The following is a 19,729-nucleotide window of genomic DNA, read 5'->3' as shown; positions in this document are numbered from 1 at the left end:
TTTTATCAATGACTGAAATACTATCAGAATGAATTAGAAATATCGTCAAACTATCCTTTCATGACGGAAGAAATAATTAGAGAGAAATGCTGCAGGAAAAAGTGCTTTTCCATACAATGAGGTAATAACCATATTTGGTTAGTAATACCATATTGGGTAAGTAAAACACAGGAAACCCATAGGGAACCCATAGGGAGATTGGGCTCTAGTGTTTATTTATAGATTTTTGTCAGTGTTCATCTTGGTTTCGTCAATTTACTTCCCTTTTAACGATATTTTCTCCTTTTTATAAAGCTTTGATCATGCCAATTGAAGGTAAAATCGTTGATCTGTTCTCCCAAGAACCTAATTCTCCAATCATTTGACGTATTTGCTATAAACAACTATGTTTTTTTCTTTTTATTTCAGATACCTTATTTCAGTTGAAGGTTTGTAAACTGCTTGGAAATAATTTAGAAACGACACTAATATTTAACAAAGTATTAATACTTATCTGTAATATCCTTAGTTTACGACAAAACAGTTAGAAAGATATGCAAAGAAATGCGAAAAGGATCAAAAAGTACAAGAAGCTAAAGTGAAAAAGGTAAAATATTGAATTGAGTTCATTAAGCTGAAAGAATAAAACTACAGTAGTTGTACATGTATGAATCGGCCTGAAAAAAATAACAACTTTATATGTCAAGTGATATTATTTCATAATATGCACTTAATATCATATGAACAGCTACAAAGGTGCTACAGCGGCACGTGTGTTTATGTACGTATGTTTCTTGTCGCGGTCCTTTTGAGGGCAGGCGTATATATAGTATACATCAGATTTATTATACTTATTAGATTTATACTTATACTTGTATTTATATTTAACTTTTATATCATATTGTATTCTTTATTTGTCAATGCTTCTGAAAAGCCCTGTAAAGGGATGAAGTAATAAAGTATGTATGTATGTATGTACGTTTTTTTTAAATAAAATAAATAGTAATTTCCTTAGGCTTACAGCTTAATTAAAATGTATGATTATAAAATGTATACAAATTATTTGACATGCTTGACATACAGTACATGCAAGTGTGAGTCATCAAAGCTTGTAACCTATATTTTATTATTGCTATTTAATTATTGTTTTATTAACTATCCAGGCTTTAACACAGAAGAATGTTGAAGGAGCTAGGATATATGCTGAGAATGCAATCAGAAAGAAGAATGAAGGGCTGAATTTTCTTAGACTTGCATCAAGAGTTGATGCAGTGTCTTCTAAAGTACAGACGGCGATGATGATGAAACAGGTACAGTATATACTGTTACACTTATTTCATGCATCAAAGTTAACCATAAATAAATCAAATTATCATATGACCCGTACGGCCCTGCTCGCGCGCTCTAATAAAACCATTGTAAAAAGGTCACGTGATGGGGGCCGGACGGGTTGACGTAAGCGGGCCGGAAAAACCCTTCTCATACTCATTAATTATTCATGAGGTAACTAGCCAATCGATTACCTCGTACCTGGTCACATGATGTATCTTGAAACTAGGTCAAGTGTCTTAAAGCCGGGGAGGGTTTTGATATCAGCAGGGAAGAGGTGGGGCTGATGAATTGGAACAAAAGAAATTAATTCAGTCGACCAACAACTGGATCAAAATTAATTCAGTCCAAGGACTGGAACAAAATTAATTCAGTCCAAGCATTGAATCAAGTCAATATATAGAAAGATGAAAACAGAAAATTTAATTCATCAAGCATTTATTTCAGAAGTTATTACCAATAAACTATAATCAATAATAGTTGCAAATATACTCAACACTTCGTTTAACAACTTACTTAGATATTAATGAAATTTCAAAACAATTTGCTATCGTAAACTTAGCATTTTCTATAAGTATAAATATAAGTTTTAGCATTCATTCAAGCGCAAGCTAGATTTTGAACTGGTTGATTGTAACATTACAGTTGCCAGATATATTGATAGGCCCGTCAGAAGAAAAGCTCCAAAAATTAGAACATGTATTTTCATTTAACTGAGCTTCGTGCTCATAACCAGTGATATCATTAAATATAGATTTTAATTCATTGATATCAAATACAGGCATTTCTATATCATTCTTAATTTCACTTCCCTTAATTTCATTCTTTGACTCAGATGAAACCTGTTTTGGCTGAGCTGGTGGGTTCAAAATGTTAGAAACTTTTTGCTCCTGCTCCTTGCTACTTTTTTCATATGCCAAAAGAGCATCACTAACGTGACCACTTCTGCTTCTTATAAGCTTTTCGTCAACACTTGCATTAAACAGTTTGCTAACACATGTAACGCGAAGACTATGGCTAGTTTTCCTTTTACTGCCAATTGCCAAGCACAAACTAGGAAGAATTTCATTGAGAGTATGAATTCCTACAACACAGTTTTTGTACGCAAATTTTCCGTCCTTATATGGCTGAAAATAGAAACCTTTTGCTTTAACACGAAGATTGTTTACGAGGTCAAAATACCGATTATAAATCTTAACCAAGCAACGCTCGTGGCTCTCATTGCCCTTTTCGTGGCAAACATGTTTAATCACTCTCGCTTTCTTTTTCAAATCTGCTATGCCACCATGAAATGTTTTGGAAGAATTTTCACGATAAATTATGGTATTATCGCCTTCTATTTCGATATCGCTAATCCTTAATTGCCTATGTTCTTGAGAACGCATGCCAAATAGTTTACCATTATAAAAGTACACTGTATTAAGCAAAATCTTAGCTGTTGACTGGCCTAGTACTCCTTTCCTCCACATCGTCTCTTCCTCTTCTTCTGTAATCACCTCTTTTTCTTCCTTTCTATTAGTAACCCCTTCGGCGTGGACACTTTTCATCTCTGCATCCAGAATTTTTCTCAGTCCAGAAAAACTAAAAGAAAAACGTTCAGTTAGAATAATATAAGGTTTTATTCATGTGCAAAGTAAAGCAAATAAACAGAAAGTTTCTAATTAACTCACCACATGTTAGACTTGTCAAGCATATTGACGTCGTTTCGGTTTTTCGACTCTAGGTGGCGTTTAAGGCTAGCGATAAGCTGATAAAGCGTACGAGCAGGATATGGCGAACCTTTCTTGTTTGCTGCTTCTTCAACAAATTTGCCAAGCCAGAAGTTTAGGGATGGAACTGTCATAGTTTCCCATGCCTCAATATCCAAATTTTGAATGCTCTCTAGCGAGACATCCATGGAGGTAGACTCCAAACTTGCCACTTTGTTTTCTCTACTTTGCCTCCATTCTTCAAAAATATTCACAGCCCAGTTATTCTTGTAACGGGTTGAAATTGGCACAGCTTTTTGCAAAAGTTCTTCTTCTTGGGCTTGACTTTTCACTTTTCGAAAGCGTTTTAAAGGTAGAAGCTCCGCTTCTTCATCGCTGTCTCTTTGACGAGAAGCCATGTTGAAATGAATACATTCAGAGAAAAATAACTGCTATTTGCATAAGTAATTCAGATAGCATTTATCTTAAGAAATCCCAAAGGACGAAAGCAAAATAAAACCATTACAAAACAAAAGATTGTCATTATTACAACTAGGTGAATGGAGCGAAGATCATATACAATGAAATAAATACAAGATAAAAACAACATCCCTCCCGAATAATTAATGAGTATGAGAAGTCATTTCAAATCCTCCAAATCGGACTGGACGGGATTTCAAAGTCCTTGCAATTAGTTCCAGTCCTCGGCTTCGCCTCGGACTGGAACTAATTGCACGGACTTGAAATCCCGTCCTGTCCTCATTGTCGGATTTGAAATATTACATCCGGCCCTGCTCGAATCCGCGCGCTTTCTTTTTCTTAACTATTTTTATTTTCGTGAGGGTCATATGATAAAATGCTTATTGACTGAGTTAGGTCGGGCCGTATGGGAAAATATTTGGCTCTCGGTCATTTGTACGGACCTCGCTGCGCTCGGTCCGTACGACATGACCTCGAGCCAAATATTTTCCCGTACGGCCCTCCCACTCAGTCAATAAGTACATAATATCTTACTTTCCTATTGGTTGGGGGGCATAATATTATGGTGGTGGTTTAACTAAGAGCTTATTACTGCACATTGTTACAGCCTTGTTTTCAAGACAGGACTTTACCAGGGGTTAATCTATGATGAGATTATTTTGCAATTCCATTAGAAAGTCCTGAATCATTATTCATATTTGACCTCCATTGAATCCCAAACATTACTAGTAACTTAGAAGGGTGAAAATCCACATGCATGAGCTAAAATGTTGCACGTGTTCATTTTGTGGACTGTGTTTGGTTCACTTTGATTACATTAGCTGATAGATAAACTTCAGATAAACATTGTTAACCCATCGTAAAGTCAAATGAACATTGTACAGCAAATGCCTTGTAATCTGTCCTTCCAAAATGCTGCCAGGATTCCATGGCCACAGACAGTTCCATTAGAAATATAACTTGACATCATTATAACAGTGCTCATTGTATAAAACTACACTGGTGGAACCATAGCCATTATGCTTTTTGTAATCATACACTTACTATTTTGTCACTTGTTTTTGTATGCATACAAAAGAAGCAGTATAGATTATAATTGGTATCATAAAAAAGCTCAAACCTGCCCAAGTGTGCTGTGTCCCATTATGAAGAACTTGGGGATGACACAAGATCAAACATGCATAAGAGACATGTTAATCAAACCTATTTGGCTACAACCATTTAACATGCACTTTTCTTTCATGAGTTATGTTCAGGCATCCCTGCAATCTTTATCGCTACATGCAAATGCAGCATTTCATGAACTATGTGACTTTATTACATTTTTAAGGTTGATATCCGTGTGATAAAGCCATGAATAAAAACCATAGAGGAAGTGATACGATATCTCTTCAGGGTAAACTTGAAATTTGAAATTTTATCGGCCCTAAGTGTGTAATAAACATTATCATTACATGTTAAGAGCATGATATTTTTTATTCACTCATTTTCCATATGATATCACTCACAGACATGCTCGTTCGCGATATCATATGTATAAACTCATGAATAAAAATGATACTATATATCTAGACAAGCTCTTAACATGGATATTTTTCCCTAACAATATTATGTCTCTAGATAAGATTGGTTTGAGTTCGTTAAAATATTAGTACATCATAGGTCTACATGACCTACACCATTCTTTATATCTTCTCAATTAAATTTTTTCATTGATATTTCCACTCCCTAACTGTTGTATTTAGCTGAACTGAGAATGGAAAAGGGTGTTCTGTATTAACTACTCCATTCTAAAAAATGAAGGAAGAAAAATGCATTCATTTGAGGGTTTCATTGTATATAGTTTTGCAGCCATTACAGCAGATTTGCAATGCATGCAGTGAAGTAAGTGTATATATTTTATTATAAATTTATTTTTTTAGGTGAGCAAGAGCATGGAAGGTGTAACAAAAGGTCTTGATAAAGCAATGAAAAGTATGGACCTAGAAAAGGTATGAAATCAAAATAATTTTTAAATGTGAGACCAAAGTATGATTTTCTATAGGACTGGAATGGTCCTGCTAACAAAACATTGCAACTTGGATAATCTTTATGAAATATGATAAAATTTTAAACTTTATTCAATCTATATTTTAGATTTCAGCAACAATGGAAAAATTTGAAGGTTTGTTTGAAGATCTTGATGTCAATACTCAGGTATGGTAACTGAATTAATTAAAAGTAGTTGAACTAGCATTCTGTTTAATTAAAGTTGGAAATTGTTCTTGAAAGTTGTTCAATAGCTGACATTGCTTCCTAATCACATGCATTAAATCATTCCTATTGTAACAAATAGTGTGTTGTTGGATGTAAATCAAGGCATTTCATGACATACTGTATGCACTCGTCTTGTAGATTCACAGAATTTTAGTCAAATTCGTCATCTTTATTTATAATTTGTTTATTTATGTTTTCTCAGAGATTTTAGCTATCTGTATAGCTACTAGAAAATTCGAGAAAAAATAAAATTCATGCATGATAGAAAACTCTCTAATAATCACTTCGCCTTCGGTGAATAATAATTTTTAAGAAATCAATGTTGCAGCTTATAAGTATGTTTGTTTTTTGTCTTGCAGGTGATGGAAAGTTCCATGGGCCAAGCTACAACTCTAACCACTCCACAAGACCAGGTATGTTTAGTTCAATATCATTACATAATTGATCAAATACCAAAACCAATTAAGCTTATCCACAGGTAGCCCAAGCACCAAGTTAGTGAAGATCTTAAGGTTACTGAATTTGTAATGAGATGATGGTTAGAACCTTGAAGGCTTTCAAAATACGATTACAGAAAAGCTTGGTATTTCATTTTGCCCACAAATATGTCATAAAAATTATAGTTTGATAGTTGAGGAACACTTTGGTGCTAAGACTTGTTCGAAAATTTGACTTCCCTGCCAAGCATATGATAATTGGAAAGGTGCATGTAAATGTACAAGTCCAGCTGTCAAAATTCACAACAACTTGCATTCGGAGCTCAATATCTCACAAGTTACTACATACCAATCAGAAATCTAAAATTAAAGACCGATTTTTAAAGAAAATGTCTTTGGTTTTAATCTCTTTTAATTTGAAGATTTTCTGTCTCCTCATTGACTTTTTTTTTTAAGTTTGAAAAGCAGGCTATGGGGAGTCACAGTCATTTGGCACAACCCCTTACAGCTGCTCTTTTAATTTGGTGCTCTTTTTATTCCCAGAGTTAGGTTTGGCTATTCGTTTTAAGGGGGGTATATGATCACCTGACCTGTTCATGCAAGTCAACCATTATTTTCAAAAATCTGTATTTGCAAACAATAATAACTGCAGTGATGCAAACATTAATTACAAAATAATTATGAAATGTTATATGAATAGATATGATTGTCAAATATCAACAGGTTGAAGCTCTTATTAGTCAAGTAGCTGAAGAAAATGGCTTGGAAATAATGAGTGAATTAGAAAAAGTACAACCAGGAACAGAATCACTCAGAGAAAGAGAAGGAGAACGTTCAGTGAAAGAAGAGGATCAACTCACAAAAAGGTACATTTAACATTTATGATATTTTTAGTTTGAGATTATGTTTTCCCATTTCAGACTGCGTGTCATTCACTAGGCATGGGCGTACACAAGGGAGGGTTAGAGGAGTGCCAGATAAACCCTTTGTAACCAAACTTATTTTTACAAATCAGTTTGTAATCAATTCACTGAATAAGTAAATGAGCAATCACATTCGCAGATACTGTTTTCAGTATCTCCTATGAAACAAAATGCCAATTATACCCATGTACAGTAAATCTGATTTTGACTCAATGGCCATCATCTTGCCCCTTATCCTACAATTGTGAGCCCACAAGACTGATAGCCAGCATGCGACTTCATGGTCAGCCTTGTTTTTGAATCCCCCCCCCCATTACAAAACTATGTACGCCTCTGCTAGGGTATCATTTTTTTGTTTAACGGTTGCACTTGAGAAGAAACTTAAATATAGACATATGTATCTCAAACAAAGAATCTTATTCTGAAGGTAATGAAACATAACTTGTGATGGGAAAATGCTATACCCTACCTGAATGTTGTATTGATTTTTGTATGTGTTAATTTAATTTTGTTATTATTTTACAGATTGGCAGCATTAAGGAACTAGGTTTGCATTCTTTATCCTTCACAGTTTTGTAAAGTGAATATAATAATCACACCAACAAATAACAAAAAATGTAAATAATATTAATGATAAGTAGAGAACAATCTCTGTGGCTGGGATACCTGTGGTTTCATGAGGAAGGTCTTTCACTTATGATGAGTAGGAGCTGGATACTAGAATGCCTCACTAAGCTCAACCAGTCTTTTCTCTGCCATATTAAGCACAGGAGCCCCAAGGCTCGCTTGACAAATGTATCAGTTTTGATTTTCAGATGCTCAAGTAACAAAAAAATTCACAAATGACTACAAATGTTTTCAAAGGTTCGAATAATTTACTTTTGCACTAGCAAAGTAATGCATCAATCACATGTAAACTACTTTTACAGGGTGATACAATATTTCATGCAAAGAAAATAAAATTTAGAGTAGTTTTCCTAGTCATAAACTAAAGGTGAGCGTTTTTTTGGAGTGCAACCACGTGACAGATACTGTAAATCCCTTGAGATATAAATAGCAATCAAACGACCGCCATCTTAGTTGATCCAACAAGAGAAGCTTAATGAATACAATAACCAACATGGCGACTATGACGTAACATGTATCCCAAGAAATACACTCTAATTATTTTGTTTTCTATTGTATTTATCCCACTATTGAGCGCTTTCACGTAACGTCACTCCAGCCATCTTGGTGTACCAAAACAATACATGTTCTATCCTCTGGGAATTGAACTTTAATTTTATGCAAATACTGTGTAGAAAGTTTCTATTGTTTGGTACACCAATATGGCTTCCTTGTCACGGGAGAGAAAAAGCTTTATTACACTGATTTGTTTCGTGGCTTTATGGAAAAACTGCCTTACAACATTGCTGACCTCTTGTTATTAGAAGGATAATACGTATTCATCTTGAAAAAATGTATTTTTTCTTCTTCTTGACTTTAATGAATTGTTTGATTTATCCTGTATTTATTTGGTAAATATAATCCATAAATATCTGTTAAAAAACAGTTTTATATCATGGAGAACCGTTTATTATGAAGGAATCGTGAAAACAATAAAATTATCTTGTGTCTAGTTTCTAGTTTCTACTTTTTGAACATGTTTTTTTTTTGCTGGATCCCTTACCACATCTGAAGTAAATTAATTTAAAACCAGTAAGGCCTGCTTTTTTTACGCTAGTTTGGAGAAGTATTGTGGAAGTAGTATTCCCCTCCCCAAATCGATCACACAAAGAAACCTCGATACGATTATATTATGGCTCTTACAACGGCCTTTACGGGAACACATAAATGGACATTCAAGGCCAACCTGAGAAAATTCGAAACTGTGATGCGTTATGTGCATATACACACTTCTTTAAATTGTCTTGAATGCGAGGCTTATATGGAAATACAAAGAAATATCACAAATTCCATCAAGAAAAAGTGTGAATTTTGTATTTTCATGCTAGCCCTCGCATCCACGATACTTTTTGAGAAGGGTAAAGGGTACCTTCACATTAGCTTTATAATCATACCTCGTTCACATATCACGGTGCAATACACATTTATTGACAACCCAACCCCCCCCCCCCCCCCCCAACACACACACACACATTTTAGAGTTCAGGAGTTAGTTATTTATTTCAATTTGTTTATCAGTAACTACTGAAAAAACTCAAGGTAAAATACCATGGCATTGAAACTTTCCTGCCGCTCGGTGCTCGGTGAGGCAGTTACGCATGCGCAGCTTCAACATGTATGTTGTGGGTGCAGTCAGTCATCGATCGTAAGAGGTGATTCAGTCCTCGTTACATATATTAAAGTTTATTCTGAATGTTTATACAAAAAAAACTTAACTTGATCGAGATGCAATTATTTCAGCACGAGAAAGAGTGTTTCATTCGATATCCAAGCACCGAGATGTGGTTTTAAAAAACGACGCGTTGATTTTGAGACATCCGGTAAAGAGTCAATGTCAATGGCTCATTTCCTACTACTAGCTGCCGAGGACAAAAAGCGCAAAATTGTGTTCAATTGTCAAGAAATGTGTTCAAAATTATCGGTTGATTGCTATCTACTGAGAAAAAGATAAACCCACGTCCAGGAAGACTTGCTCAACATCTCAAAACGGCTGCCGCCGATTGAAATACAGATAACTATTCAGCTTCAATTTATTAAGTATAGCTGAGTTCCTAATCTAACTCGGCGGTCTCTTTCCGTTAAGTGTTGAGATGGGAAAAAAATTCCGGTTTATGTTTGGATTAGCATTTTTTTTTTTTTTTTTTTTTTTTTTTTTCTAAATTCGTCGCTTGACCTTTTTGCTACCAGAAGGTTGAAATAACAGGAAAAGGAGGACGAAGAAAAGCATGGCAATTTTCTTTCCTTCACGTAATGACCTCAATCTTATCTTGTAGCCTGCTACTCAAAGCAAGGGCATTGTCGGCTTGAACACCACGGTTAACTATAAGTACATGAAATCAAAGTTGACGAAATGCAAAAAAATATGTAATAAAAATAATATCACTTTCCTACGAGAAAAAGTGAGCCAATGAAACTTTAAATCTTATTTTTGAATTTTTTGTTTTTTCATTTTAAAAAATCGTTTTAAGGATTCAACTTAGATATTCACGTTTTTAACGGGAATGACTGTTGATCCGACTGTTGATTCCTAATCATGAAACTTATGTCGACTGACATTCGATGAAAACATGCAGGTTATAAAATAGAGATTTCTGTCCAAAGAAATTAATTTTTCGTTCATTTTGCAATAGATGAGGCACTGATCGATTTACTAATACGCCAAGGTCGAATGTTGTTCATGGCCGACCGCTACTACCCATCATGACATAATGATAGCGAGAAAAGACAATCTGCCACTATATCTATCGAACCTAGTCCGTGAGAATTGTAGGAATTTATCCGTAAAAATTGCTTTCATTTTTGCAAGACTGCACTAGATCGAGCTTGATCCTTGTTTAATCAAATGTTTTGCATAGTTTCCATAAGCAATATAAGAGAGTTAAAGATTTACGTTCACGGCAAACGTGAAACGTCAGTTGACCAGTAAAAAATTCCTTCAAATGACTGAAAAAGAATCGCAAAAAAGTCCAAGTAGTAGAAAAACAAAAGAGTATTTGCGCTTGGTGAGAAGGTTTGTAAATAGTAAAGTAAAATACAGGAAAACTATGAAAACGTGGTCACGTTTGCCGTTTGCGGGGAGAGAAAAAAGTCAATCTAAAACTCTCTATAGATGAGTCGTATACTTCAGGCGGAGCTTAGTCTTAGAACGTCACTTCTAGTGGTCAGTTATCAAGATTAGTAAATAGCTGGTCGGTGGTGGATGTCTCAGAGGGGTTTCCTTACAACGCCTCCTCTATTAGTATTATTATTAATATTCAGAATATCGCGTAATAAGTACTTACAGTTGAGGACCGACACTCGAAAAAACACTTCAAGTTTTCTATTAGGTTATTATTTCCTGACCTTTGTATTGTTGTAAACCCTCTAATAATGAAGCATTGAGTTCAAAGACACCAAGTGATAAAAATTAATCTTATTTTCATTCTTTTGGCTCATGGAATGACTTTATAGTGTGTATTTTTACACCATAAAAATGTGACAAAAATATCGTGTCCCAATCGTAACTTCCAAACCGGTAAATAATGGCCTTGACTCAATAATAATAATAATAATAATAATAATAATAATAATAATAATAATAATAATAATAATAATAATAATAATAAAAAAGTTTATTTATATAGCGCTCATATCCATGAGCATGTCCAAGGCGCTTTACAACAGAAATATATGCATAAATTATATATATGTATTTACAATATTTACAATGCTACGTATTTAAAATATTAATAAGTAAATCTAATTATAAAAGGAAAATATTGCCAAAATTGACTCAATATTGCTTATTGTTATAAAATAGAATAAAAAATAATAATTTATAAAGATAACGGAACTGAAAGCAATTATGAAAAATTAAAGTTACTGCTATAGTTTATTGGTGCCATTTCTTTGGGGAAAATGCCTCAACTGAATTGAGACACTTTTTTTCGTTGCCTGTTGAAAAGAGCTGTTATAATTTGCTATATAACCGTGTAATATGCAATAGTTCAAACTAACAATGTGCATATTGCTTACAATGACATTGTAACAGACTTAGCCCAATTTTTATTCGTATACATGGTGTTAAAAATGCCTATCATTCTGATCATCCATACTGTACTTCAAATACCGACGCAGCTCGGGGTAGTTTTAGCATGTGTTCTTCCAGTGTCGGCTTTCAAGTTATATGACTTGTAAGCTATATATTAGTTGATTTTTCCCCCACTTTGGAAACTAATCACAGACTTACTTAACTGTGCTTCATAGGTCTCCAGCTTTTTTTTGAACCTTTGAGATAGTCAGATAACCAACTGCAATCACTTTTTTTGAGAATTAAAAATGCGTAGGTTTTTCGCCATCCAACTGAGATGCATGTTACCCCTAAAATTAATCGAACTAACGAGCGTCTTCGCCCACGTCTGTACTACAAGCTGTGAGGAACAATACTCTCACTATTCAACTAAGAGTCTTTCATTAGCTTAACATAAAAAAATGGCAAAAAATGGAGCGTTCAATGTTAACTGAGAGCCTTTAATGATTTCCGCTGCACCATATACAGATAATGAGGAGAATGGATGGAAAGAAAAAGTGGTTTGACCTGGCAGTGACAAGCAGACAGTCGTTGGCGCCAAACTTATCAGAAGTCATCCCGTGGGCGGGTATACCAAACGTGGTAGTGACATGTATATCTGACAATGAACGTCTCGTGGTAAAACAAACGACACTATATAAATGAGGGCATTTACCAAGCATTTTATTATGTGAATCGTTATACCAAAGTTGAGAACATTTCTACTGTTTTCCTGCAAACTAAATATGAGATCATCAGCGTCAAATCGACCAGTTCATTTCGAAGGTATGCTGTGTGCGTATGCAATGATGGTAGTACTGGCAGGGATGACAAACGGATTTTCCTTGAAGAGCAGGCACGTACCTCAGAATCTCTCAATAACGCAGTCAAGACTTCAGGATTTGCATAACAACTACAAACCCAAACTTTTACAAAACCAAAAGTCTTTGACGACGAATTTAAACAATCAGAGAAAGAATGCCGGGTCGGTACCGGTTAATGGAAGAGCTGAACTACTGACGCATCAAGAAAGCCAACGAGGACAAGAGTTACACCAAGCTTTCTCGAAGCAGACGAAACTTCGTACCCGCGCTCAACTTGAATCAGTCTTTGAAGTTCGATATTCTACATTTCCAACATCAATTTATGGTGATATGAGGTTGCATCAAAAGGAAAGGAATAATACATTTGTCCGTCGGAAGCGTTATATTTTTCCACCAGACAACAGACGAAGAATCAGCAACTACCAAGCATCTTACAAATTCCCCTATTCTGCTTCTGTTAAGATATCTACAGGATGTACAGGGACTTTGATCTCAAACCAACACGTCTTGACCGCTGCTCACTGCATCCATAACAAAACACAGTATATTACACAAACAAGCAACATACGAGTGGGATTCCTTAAGAGCAATGGAAAGTTTCATTGGTATAGAGTGACTTCAGTACAATTCCCAAGAAACGAATGGATGAATAGCAAAGGTTCACACTATGATTACGCTGTGCTGAGACTTTCCAAACCTCACACGAGAAAGTTTTTTCGTCTGACCGTACCAAAGAAATCCTCATTACATATATACTTTTCAAGTTTTCCTGGTGATAAAAAGAGCAATACTCTGTGGTACGTGGATTGCAGTGCAAGCGTACTTACATTAAGTTCCAATATTATTTCCAAGTGTGATGCATCTAAAGGAAGTTCAGGATCCGGAGTGTACACTGTAATCCGAAGACGTGGGAAAAATAAGCGAGTTATCATCGGGGTTCTGTCGGGGGAGACAGAGTTACTAAGGTTGCCAAATGGTCGCTATCGCTACTTTAATAATGCCGTTAGTCTCAAGGCCGCTGATATTAGGAATATTTGTAGATGGGCTGAACACCCAAGGGGTTGTCCATCATAGATGATTTAAAAAAATTGCGAAGTTAGTTAACTGGAACTCCCTAATTGGTTTCTCCGGGAGAGAAAAATCCCTCTTTTTTGAAATTCGTGGACGCAAATTAAAAAATATGTTGGAAAATTGTAATTGTAAAGACTTTTGAAACTGTATTATTGCACGTGTTATGCAGCATATAACTGTAGTAGATGTAGATAACTTAATTCGAATCAATTGAAATAAATTTCTACTGTCTACGTCATTCTTTAATATTAACACAAAATGTTTAAAGCAAATATCCGGCTGCGGATAGGCTGATGCTCTTATGGTTCGATTTAAGGGATGTCCAGAGTGATATTACGGCGGGCAAACTCAGTTCAGCTGTGGTGTTCCATAAGGAACATACGTAGGACCCCTATGGTGTTCCTTTCACATGCACACTAGTGCGAGGCTACCTGTTGAACTTGTATAAAGAGGAGCTACGTTGGTTTGACTGACACGACTAAAAAACCGCTGCGCATGCTCCAAAATACCCGCCTGTTCCGGAAAACAAGATGGCGGACGCGTGAGTGTTTCCCGTACTTCAGAATATAATTATAATTATAATAATATATATTGTCATTGTTTTCCCCATTGCTCATATAGAAATTATTGCTAGTTAGTTTTCACATAAAAGTCAGTGCTTTGAATTACAAGGAACAACAAAAATGCCTACTCATTCGTCACAGCATCAGCATATGACATGGAATTAAGAACCTTTATAACTTCACGAAGCCGTACTCAAACTATAAGTTTTTTTAGGATCATTCAACGTCATTTAGAATCAATTCTGAGAGTATTGTCAGAAGGACGATAGGCATTTTAAGAAGGAACACCTTCTTGGTGAGATACACCTCTTGTATTGATCTCCCAGAGGAATGGTTTTGGGGGACATGAAAAAAATAACACCCATTGTTTTGTGTTGTCCAGATTAATACACCTGTTTCGACTTTTCTTTGCTCAGCCCTAGTCTCGGATGTGCGTTATAATATTGAGCTGTTCAGTGCACTGTAATAAAAGATTAAAAGAACACATTTGTACACAATTGAGGCTATAAGATTGAGTATTCCTCTCGGGACTCGAGCTCTGGATTGAATTTCTAAATTTAGACCTTGGTTAGCTTGGCTGCTTATTCCCAACGGGTACCACATCGGAATCTGGAAAGAAGCAATATGAAATATTGTCCTCCTATAAATTATGTTCTAGCACTCTCCTTCTTGTTCTATTGAGAGATATCGACAACGACGATGACGACATCAGCAACCATCTTCTCGATAACAATAATGATGATACTAAGGCTGCTGCTGTTGGTGGTGGTGGTGCTTCTGTTGTTTCTTCTTCTTGTGCAACTACATCTGTAAAGGAAATATTTTAGAAAAACGAAAACAAGAAGAGTAATTGTAATTAGATTGAAATTAATTTATCAAACTCATTAATAATTCATGATCTAGGACAAAACAAAGAACAATAGCGTGAATGTGGTTTGGAAATGTCATCTTTGTTAATTAGCATCATGATAATTTGAATTTCTCAAATAATCATTGATGGTTTGAGAGGTGCCTTATCAAGGTGAAACAGTGTTTCATCCTCTATCCCAAACAAGTCGAAGTTGGTTAAAGAACTAGGCTCCGGCTCGATTTTTCAATGCTCCAGTTTCGAGTTCTCTTTTACTTAGCCTTAGTCTTGGTGGTGCGTTATAATATTCAGCTATTCAACCAAAACCCGTGACATTGAAATCAACTCCTATTGTTCCGTAGTACGTACGTTCCTTACTATACAATGGACCTTAACGAAAGAAGATTAAAGAACACATTTGTACACAATGGAGGCTAAGACTGACCAAAGGCGAACTCCAAATGGGAGTATTCCCTTCTCGGTTGATTGGAATTAAATCGGATGAAACACTCTTCTTTTCTTTGTTTGGTAGACTACGAACTATTAGTTTATTTGCATCGAGATTCCGTTAACCATAACATAACTAAACAGGTGATGTTGCGGTCACCGGCTGGGAATAAGTACCACGTGTTATGACGACTGAATATGATAGGTATCAGATAAGGACCTGCAATTGAATGGACGCGAGTTATCTAAATTACCGCTGTGTTTCTTAATTACATACTCATTTACTCAGCATTTAAATATACACAAATACAAACGGTAAATTGAAGAATGCCCGACTTTTACAATACAAACACTTTGAAACTTCCATGGACCTTCACTGGAACACATGAATATTCTGCACAACGTCGAGGCTGACCCTGAGCAAGAGAAAACTCGAAACTAGAGAATTTATTTCCTCTATAGAGGCTTTGCACCATCACGTGATGGCAGCCATGTCAGAATACAGGAACAATTGAATCTGGTCTAATCTGATTTACATGAGAGATAATTCAGTTTCCCAGGGGAGAACGACTCTATTGTTGGGCCTCCTGTCATGGCTGCCGACACGTGATGCTGCAAAGCCTCTATAGCCACTAGTAGTTCCTATAAATTATGCAATGGAAGGAAAAATGTAAAAGTCCATTCTACCCGATTGATTTTATGTGATTGATTAATTATTCTTATTCCTTCTTCGTCCAGCTGCGATTTCGACTTTTCAACACGAAGTGGCCTTCAAGACTAGGCCAATCGTTGTACATTAAGTTGAGGTGTTTTGCTGTGATTTGTTAGTTGATTATAACGCATTGCTAACTAAGCTATGAATTATTAATGAGTTTCTATAGATAAGGTCTAAAAACACTTCTCAATCAGAGGGATGTTAACACGCATGCAAGGCTGACAAACAGACCCAGATCTTTGGGAGTTCTCGTATTCCTAAGTCTCGGCAACTGGAAAGTTTGGATAACTAAAGTCAAGTGAGTCTTTTATCGTTTAGTTATTTTAACCATATACAGTCCTTTGACTAAACGTTGTCGTTTGATCGGCTTCATCCCTACGCGCCTAGACCGAAAAGGATCATAGGGATAATTAATTCACAGTTACTAGCTGCCGCATATGTTATCCAACACGTCTTGAGCTCGCTTTTTTCGATCCCATTTAATTTGCTGAAACCATGCCTCGAGCATACGGCGAAGATTTAAACTGGCGAGCAGTTTAGATGACGCAAGTTCTGGGTAAATTACCCGTTATCCTTTTCGGTCTAGGAGCGTTGGGATGATCCGATCAACGACAACGTTTAGTCAAAGGACTGTAAACAAAAGCAATACGTCATCATCATTTTATATAGTATAAATCTATGCATGTTATATATGATATGGAATTTGAAAGTATAAAATAAAGTTCATATTTTTCTACCATGGGAAAATATTCCATATAAATGTACGAATGAAATAAAAAATAATAATAAATATTTGAAGGTTATTCTTTAATAAGTATCTAAATATTTGGCAATTTTTTCCTTACATTTTTCTAGAGAAATGATTTTTATTCAGCTATTATTTTAGTCTTACGACTAGACCGGAGAAATTAAAACTATTTAAACTATTATTTGAGAATTTGCCCGAGGGCTGGTATAGCACAATAGGACTGGAGGTCCCCTACGAGGTACATACATCAATCCAACCCCTTAAAAACCCCTAAACCAACCCACAAATCAACCCGTTAAGAAATCATTAGTAAAGGCCAGAAACTGAGGGTGGTCACTTCCAGGGTTTTATTACGTCCTAAGTGGTTCTTTTACGTCCCTCCAATACAGGGTTAGATAGTGTGGAGAGACGGGGCCAACGGTTTAACGTCCTTATCCGAGAAGACGCGAAGGTCTAACCATTTGCAGATGTAATTACAAAGGCTGCACCTTCTCCTCAGTTATAAACTAAACTACAAACAAGCAGAGATAAAAAAAGCTAGGTAAAGAATAACAGGACAGGGCTAGTCCCATATAAAGTTTATCGGCAAATCGTTAGAATTTTCAAGTCTTTTCAAACGAGATATTTTATCTTTTTTTTTTTTTTTTTTTTTAACTTTGCTTTTAAAATTTGGCCAATTACAGACATCTGTGAAACCCTGCAGCTGAACATGAGAATGTTGATACCAGCTGATTTGGCATGTGTAGTGTGTACTTGTGTAATGGTGATCGTACTGATGGGGCTTACAACAGGAACCAGCCAGAAGAATGACCAGGAGACCTTCGATCTGTTAAATAGATATTGGGATTCTATTATCAATGATAATTCCACTAAACGCCGTATTTTCCCACCAGACACCAGACGAAAGGTCAAGAGGAAGCAATTATCTAAGTTTCCCTATTCTGCTGTTGTTAAGATATCAACAGGATGTACAGGGAATCTGATCTCAAACCAACACGTCTTGACCGCTGCTCACTGCATCCACAACAGGACACAGTACATCAAACCAATAGATCAAATCAAGGTTGGTTTCCTCAAGAAAAACAAGAAATTTCGTTGGTATGATGTAATATCACATGAGATGCCATATGAATTCCGGCACCCGAGGACATGGACCGTTGCGTGGCGTTATGATTATGCTGTTCTCAAGCTTTCCACCACCCACAGAAGAAAATATTTTGGACTTGCTGGAAGGATCACTTCCCGAACCCCAAGGATTCATTTTAACGGTTTCCCAGGCGACAAAAAAAGCAACACGATGTGGCGCGTTGATTGCACAGGAATAGATTTCAGTTATTTCCTTGCGAGTACATGTGACGCAGTCCAGGGAAGTTCAGGGTCCGGAGTATATGAAGAAATTATCTACAACGGGGAAACAGAGAGGCGTATTGTGGGAGTGCTTTCGGCTACTGTCACTAGGATAAATGCACGAGGTCGCAAGTTTCATTACAATGCCATAGCGAAATTGTATCCACGTCGACTTATGTCGCAGGTATGTCGCTGGGCTGAATCACCAATAGGATGTATGTTCTAACATACCCACGATATAACGCGTTCTCTGATTGGTTATTTAGCAGAGCCTAGCGTGCATCCAAAAATCGATAGTGTTAGCTGATGTGATCGAGTAGCGCGCGCTATTTAATTGAGATTTCGTTTAAAAAAATGAATTAAAGGATTGGTCATTGATTAGCGTGTTTCTATCGAGTGTTGGGTGCACTTGGCTGGTTGCTTAAGCACTCAGAGTCAAACTCAGCAACGTCTCGTGCACCTCTTACGCTTCCATCGTCCTTAGCAACCTTGCACGTGCGCCCAAAACTCAATGTAAGTACGCTAATAAATGAATAATTTGTTATATATGAAAATACAAGTGAATACATGAATATAAAAGTGAATACATAAAAATAAAAGTGAATACTGCCTTTAGCTACTCCGTCAATCATAATTGTAAGCGTCCAATAGCCAATGTGCACGAGCACGAATCTCTAGCACAAAGCATGATGAGAATCCGAATCGGCTTCCCATCATGCTTTGTGCTAGAGATTCCTGCTCTTGTGCATTTCCTATTATGATAACGAAATCTGATAAAAAGCAAAGCAAAAAAAAAAAAAAACAAAAACATGCGTTTGTACCTTTTTTTATGAATCATATGGACAACATTGCGCAATAGTATACCCAGAAGTATTCAGGACCTTACCCAAGAGACGGCATGCATTGCTTGCTTTCTGCTATAGGTTTTCTTTGTCACTATGTCAAGTGACTATGAGAGTGTGGAGCTAGCCGATCACGTGACAGAATTATTGATTGCGCATTTGCTCACTTTCTATCTTTCAAGCCTTATTTCAATCGTAGACAACCATTTCAAGAAACATTGGTACGTGAAGGTTTTAACATGCAACATGCAACATCTTTTATCTTTCGTTTTATCCATTTTGTTTTAAAATTGACTCTGTATTTTCACTACGTTACAGGGGCGGATCCAGGATTTTTTCAAAGGGGGGTTGTAGCATTGATTGAGGTACTTGTTTGGCGGGAAAGTAGCACAGGGTTCCCAAACGGAAGTAGGTCTTATGATAATGATTATTTGCTGCAGGCGAGCATGGTTGTTTCAGGTCCCACACACGGCGTATAGAAAAAACAGCGAGCGAAATGTGTTCGGCACCCCTGTTTTA

The 19,729-nt window shown here is 36.2% G+C and overlaps 4 protein-coding genes across 4 annotated transcripts; 3 read left to right on the top strand and 1 right to left on the bottom strand.

Annotated features, from left to right (window-relative positions):
* Positions 1-229: 229 nt before the first annotated feature.
* LOC116292483 (charged multivesicular body protein 1a) lies at positions 230-8,710 on the top strand. Its single transcript, XM_089033943.1, has 9 exons — positions 230-315; positions 409-428; positions 509-586; positions 1,143-1,289; positions 5,399-5,467; positions 5,613-5,672; positions 6,092-6,145; positions 6,893-7,035; positions 7,618-8,710. The coding sequence occupies exons 1-9, from the start codon at positions 303-305 to the stop codon at positions 7,637-7,639; spliced, it is 606 nt and encodes a 201-aa protein (XP_088890069.1). The 5' UTR covers positions 230-302; the 3' UTR covers positions 7,640-8,710.
* Positions 1,726-3,719, bottom strand: LOC148909464 (zinc finger MYM-type protein 2-like). The gene is made up of 2 exons (XM_089033942.1): positions 2,979-3,719; positions 1,726-2,889 (listed from the first exon to the last, which is right to left on the bottom strand). Exons 1-2 carry the CDS (start codon positions 3,413-3,415, stop codon positions 1,920-1,922), a joined length of 1,407 nt encoding a protein of 468 aa, XP_088890068.1. The 5' UTR covers positions 3,416-3,719; the 3' UTR covers positions 1,726-1,919.
* Positions 8,711-12,477: 3,767 nt separating the features above from the next.
* Positions 12,478-13,888, top strand: LOC116292480 (serine protease 23-like). The gene has a single exon (XM_031699808.2). It carries the CDS (start codon positions 12,553-12,555, stop codon positions 13,702-13,704), a length of 1,152 nt encoding a protein of 383 aa, XP_031555668.2. The 5' UTR covers positions 12,478-12,552; the 3' UTR covers positions 13,705-13,888.
* Positions 13,889-16,478: 2,590 nt separating this feature from the next.
* Positions 16,479-18,983, top strand: LOC116292465 (serine protease 23). Its single transcript, XM_031699784.2, has 2 exons — positions 16,479-16,571; positions 17,705-18,983. The coding sequence occupies exon 2, from the start codon at positions 17,731-17,733 to the stop codon at positions 18,592-18,594; it is 864 nt and encodes a 287-aa protein (XP_031555644.2). The 5' UTR covers positions 16,479-16,571; positions 17,705-17,730; the 3' UTR covers positions 18,595-18,983.
* The last annotated feature ends 746 nt before the right edge of the window (positions 18,984-19,729 follow it).

This window comes from Actinia tenebrosa, unplaced genomic scaffold (assembly GCF_029948245.1).
Source record: "Actinia tenebrosa isolate PJP-AT-01 unplaced genomic scaffold, QUT_ActTen_1.0 PGA_scaffold2__45_contigs__length_23673736, whole genome shotgun sequence".
Taxonomy (NCBI): Eukaryota; Metazoa; Cnidaria; class Anthozoa; order Actiniaria; family Actiniidae; genus Actinia; species Actinia tenebrosa.
Note: the sequence above shows the minus strand (reverse complement) of the source record. Positions and strands in the feature narration are given on the sequence as shown.

What these genes read in the sequence shown, in the direction of transcription:
- LOC116292483 (XM_089033943.1), top strand. An exon ending in ATCTTGATGTCAATACTCAG is followed by an intron (nt 5,673 to 6,091) that starts GTATGGTAACTG and finishes TTTGTCTTGCAG; the next exon opens with GTGATGGAAAGTTCCATGGG. An exon ending in GAGGATCAACTCACAAAAAG is followed by an intron (nt 7,036 to 7,617) that starts GTACATTTAACA and finishes ATTATTTTACAG; the next exon opens with ATTGGCAGCATTAAGGAACT.
- LOC148909464 (XM_089033942.1), bottom strand. Translation starts at nt 3,415, where the DNA reads ATGGCTTCTCGTCAAAGAGACAGCGATGAAGAAGCGGAGCTTCTACCT. An exon ending in CTTGACAAGTCTAACATGTG is followed by an intron (nt 2,890 to 2,978) that starts GTGAGTTAATTA and finishes TTTTTCTTTTAG; the next exon opens with TTTTTCTGGACTGAGAAAAA.
- LOC116292480 (XM_031699808.2), top strand. Translation starts at nt 12,553, where the DNA reads ATGAGATCATCAGCGTCAAATCGACCAGTTCATTTCGAAGGTATGCTG.
- LOC116292465 (XM_031699784.2), top strand. Translation starts at nt 17,731, where the DNA reads ATGAGAATGTTGATACCAGCTGATTTGGCATGTGTAGTGTGTACTTGT.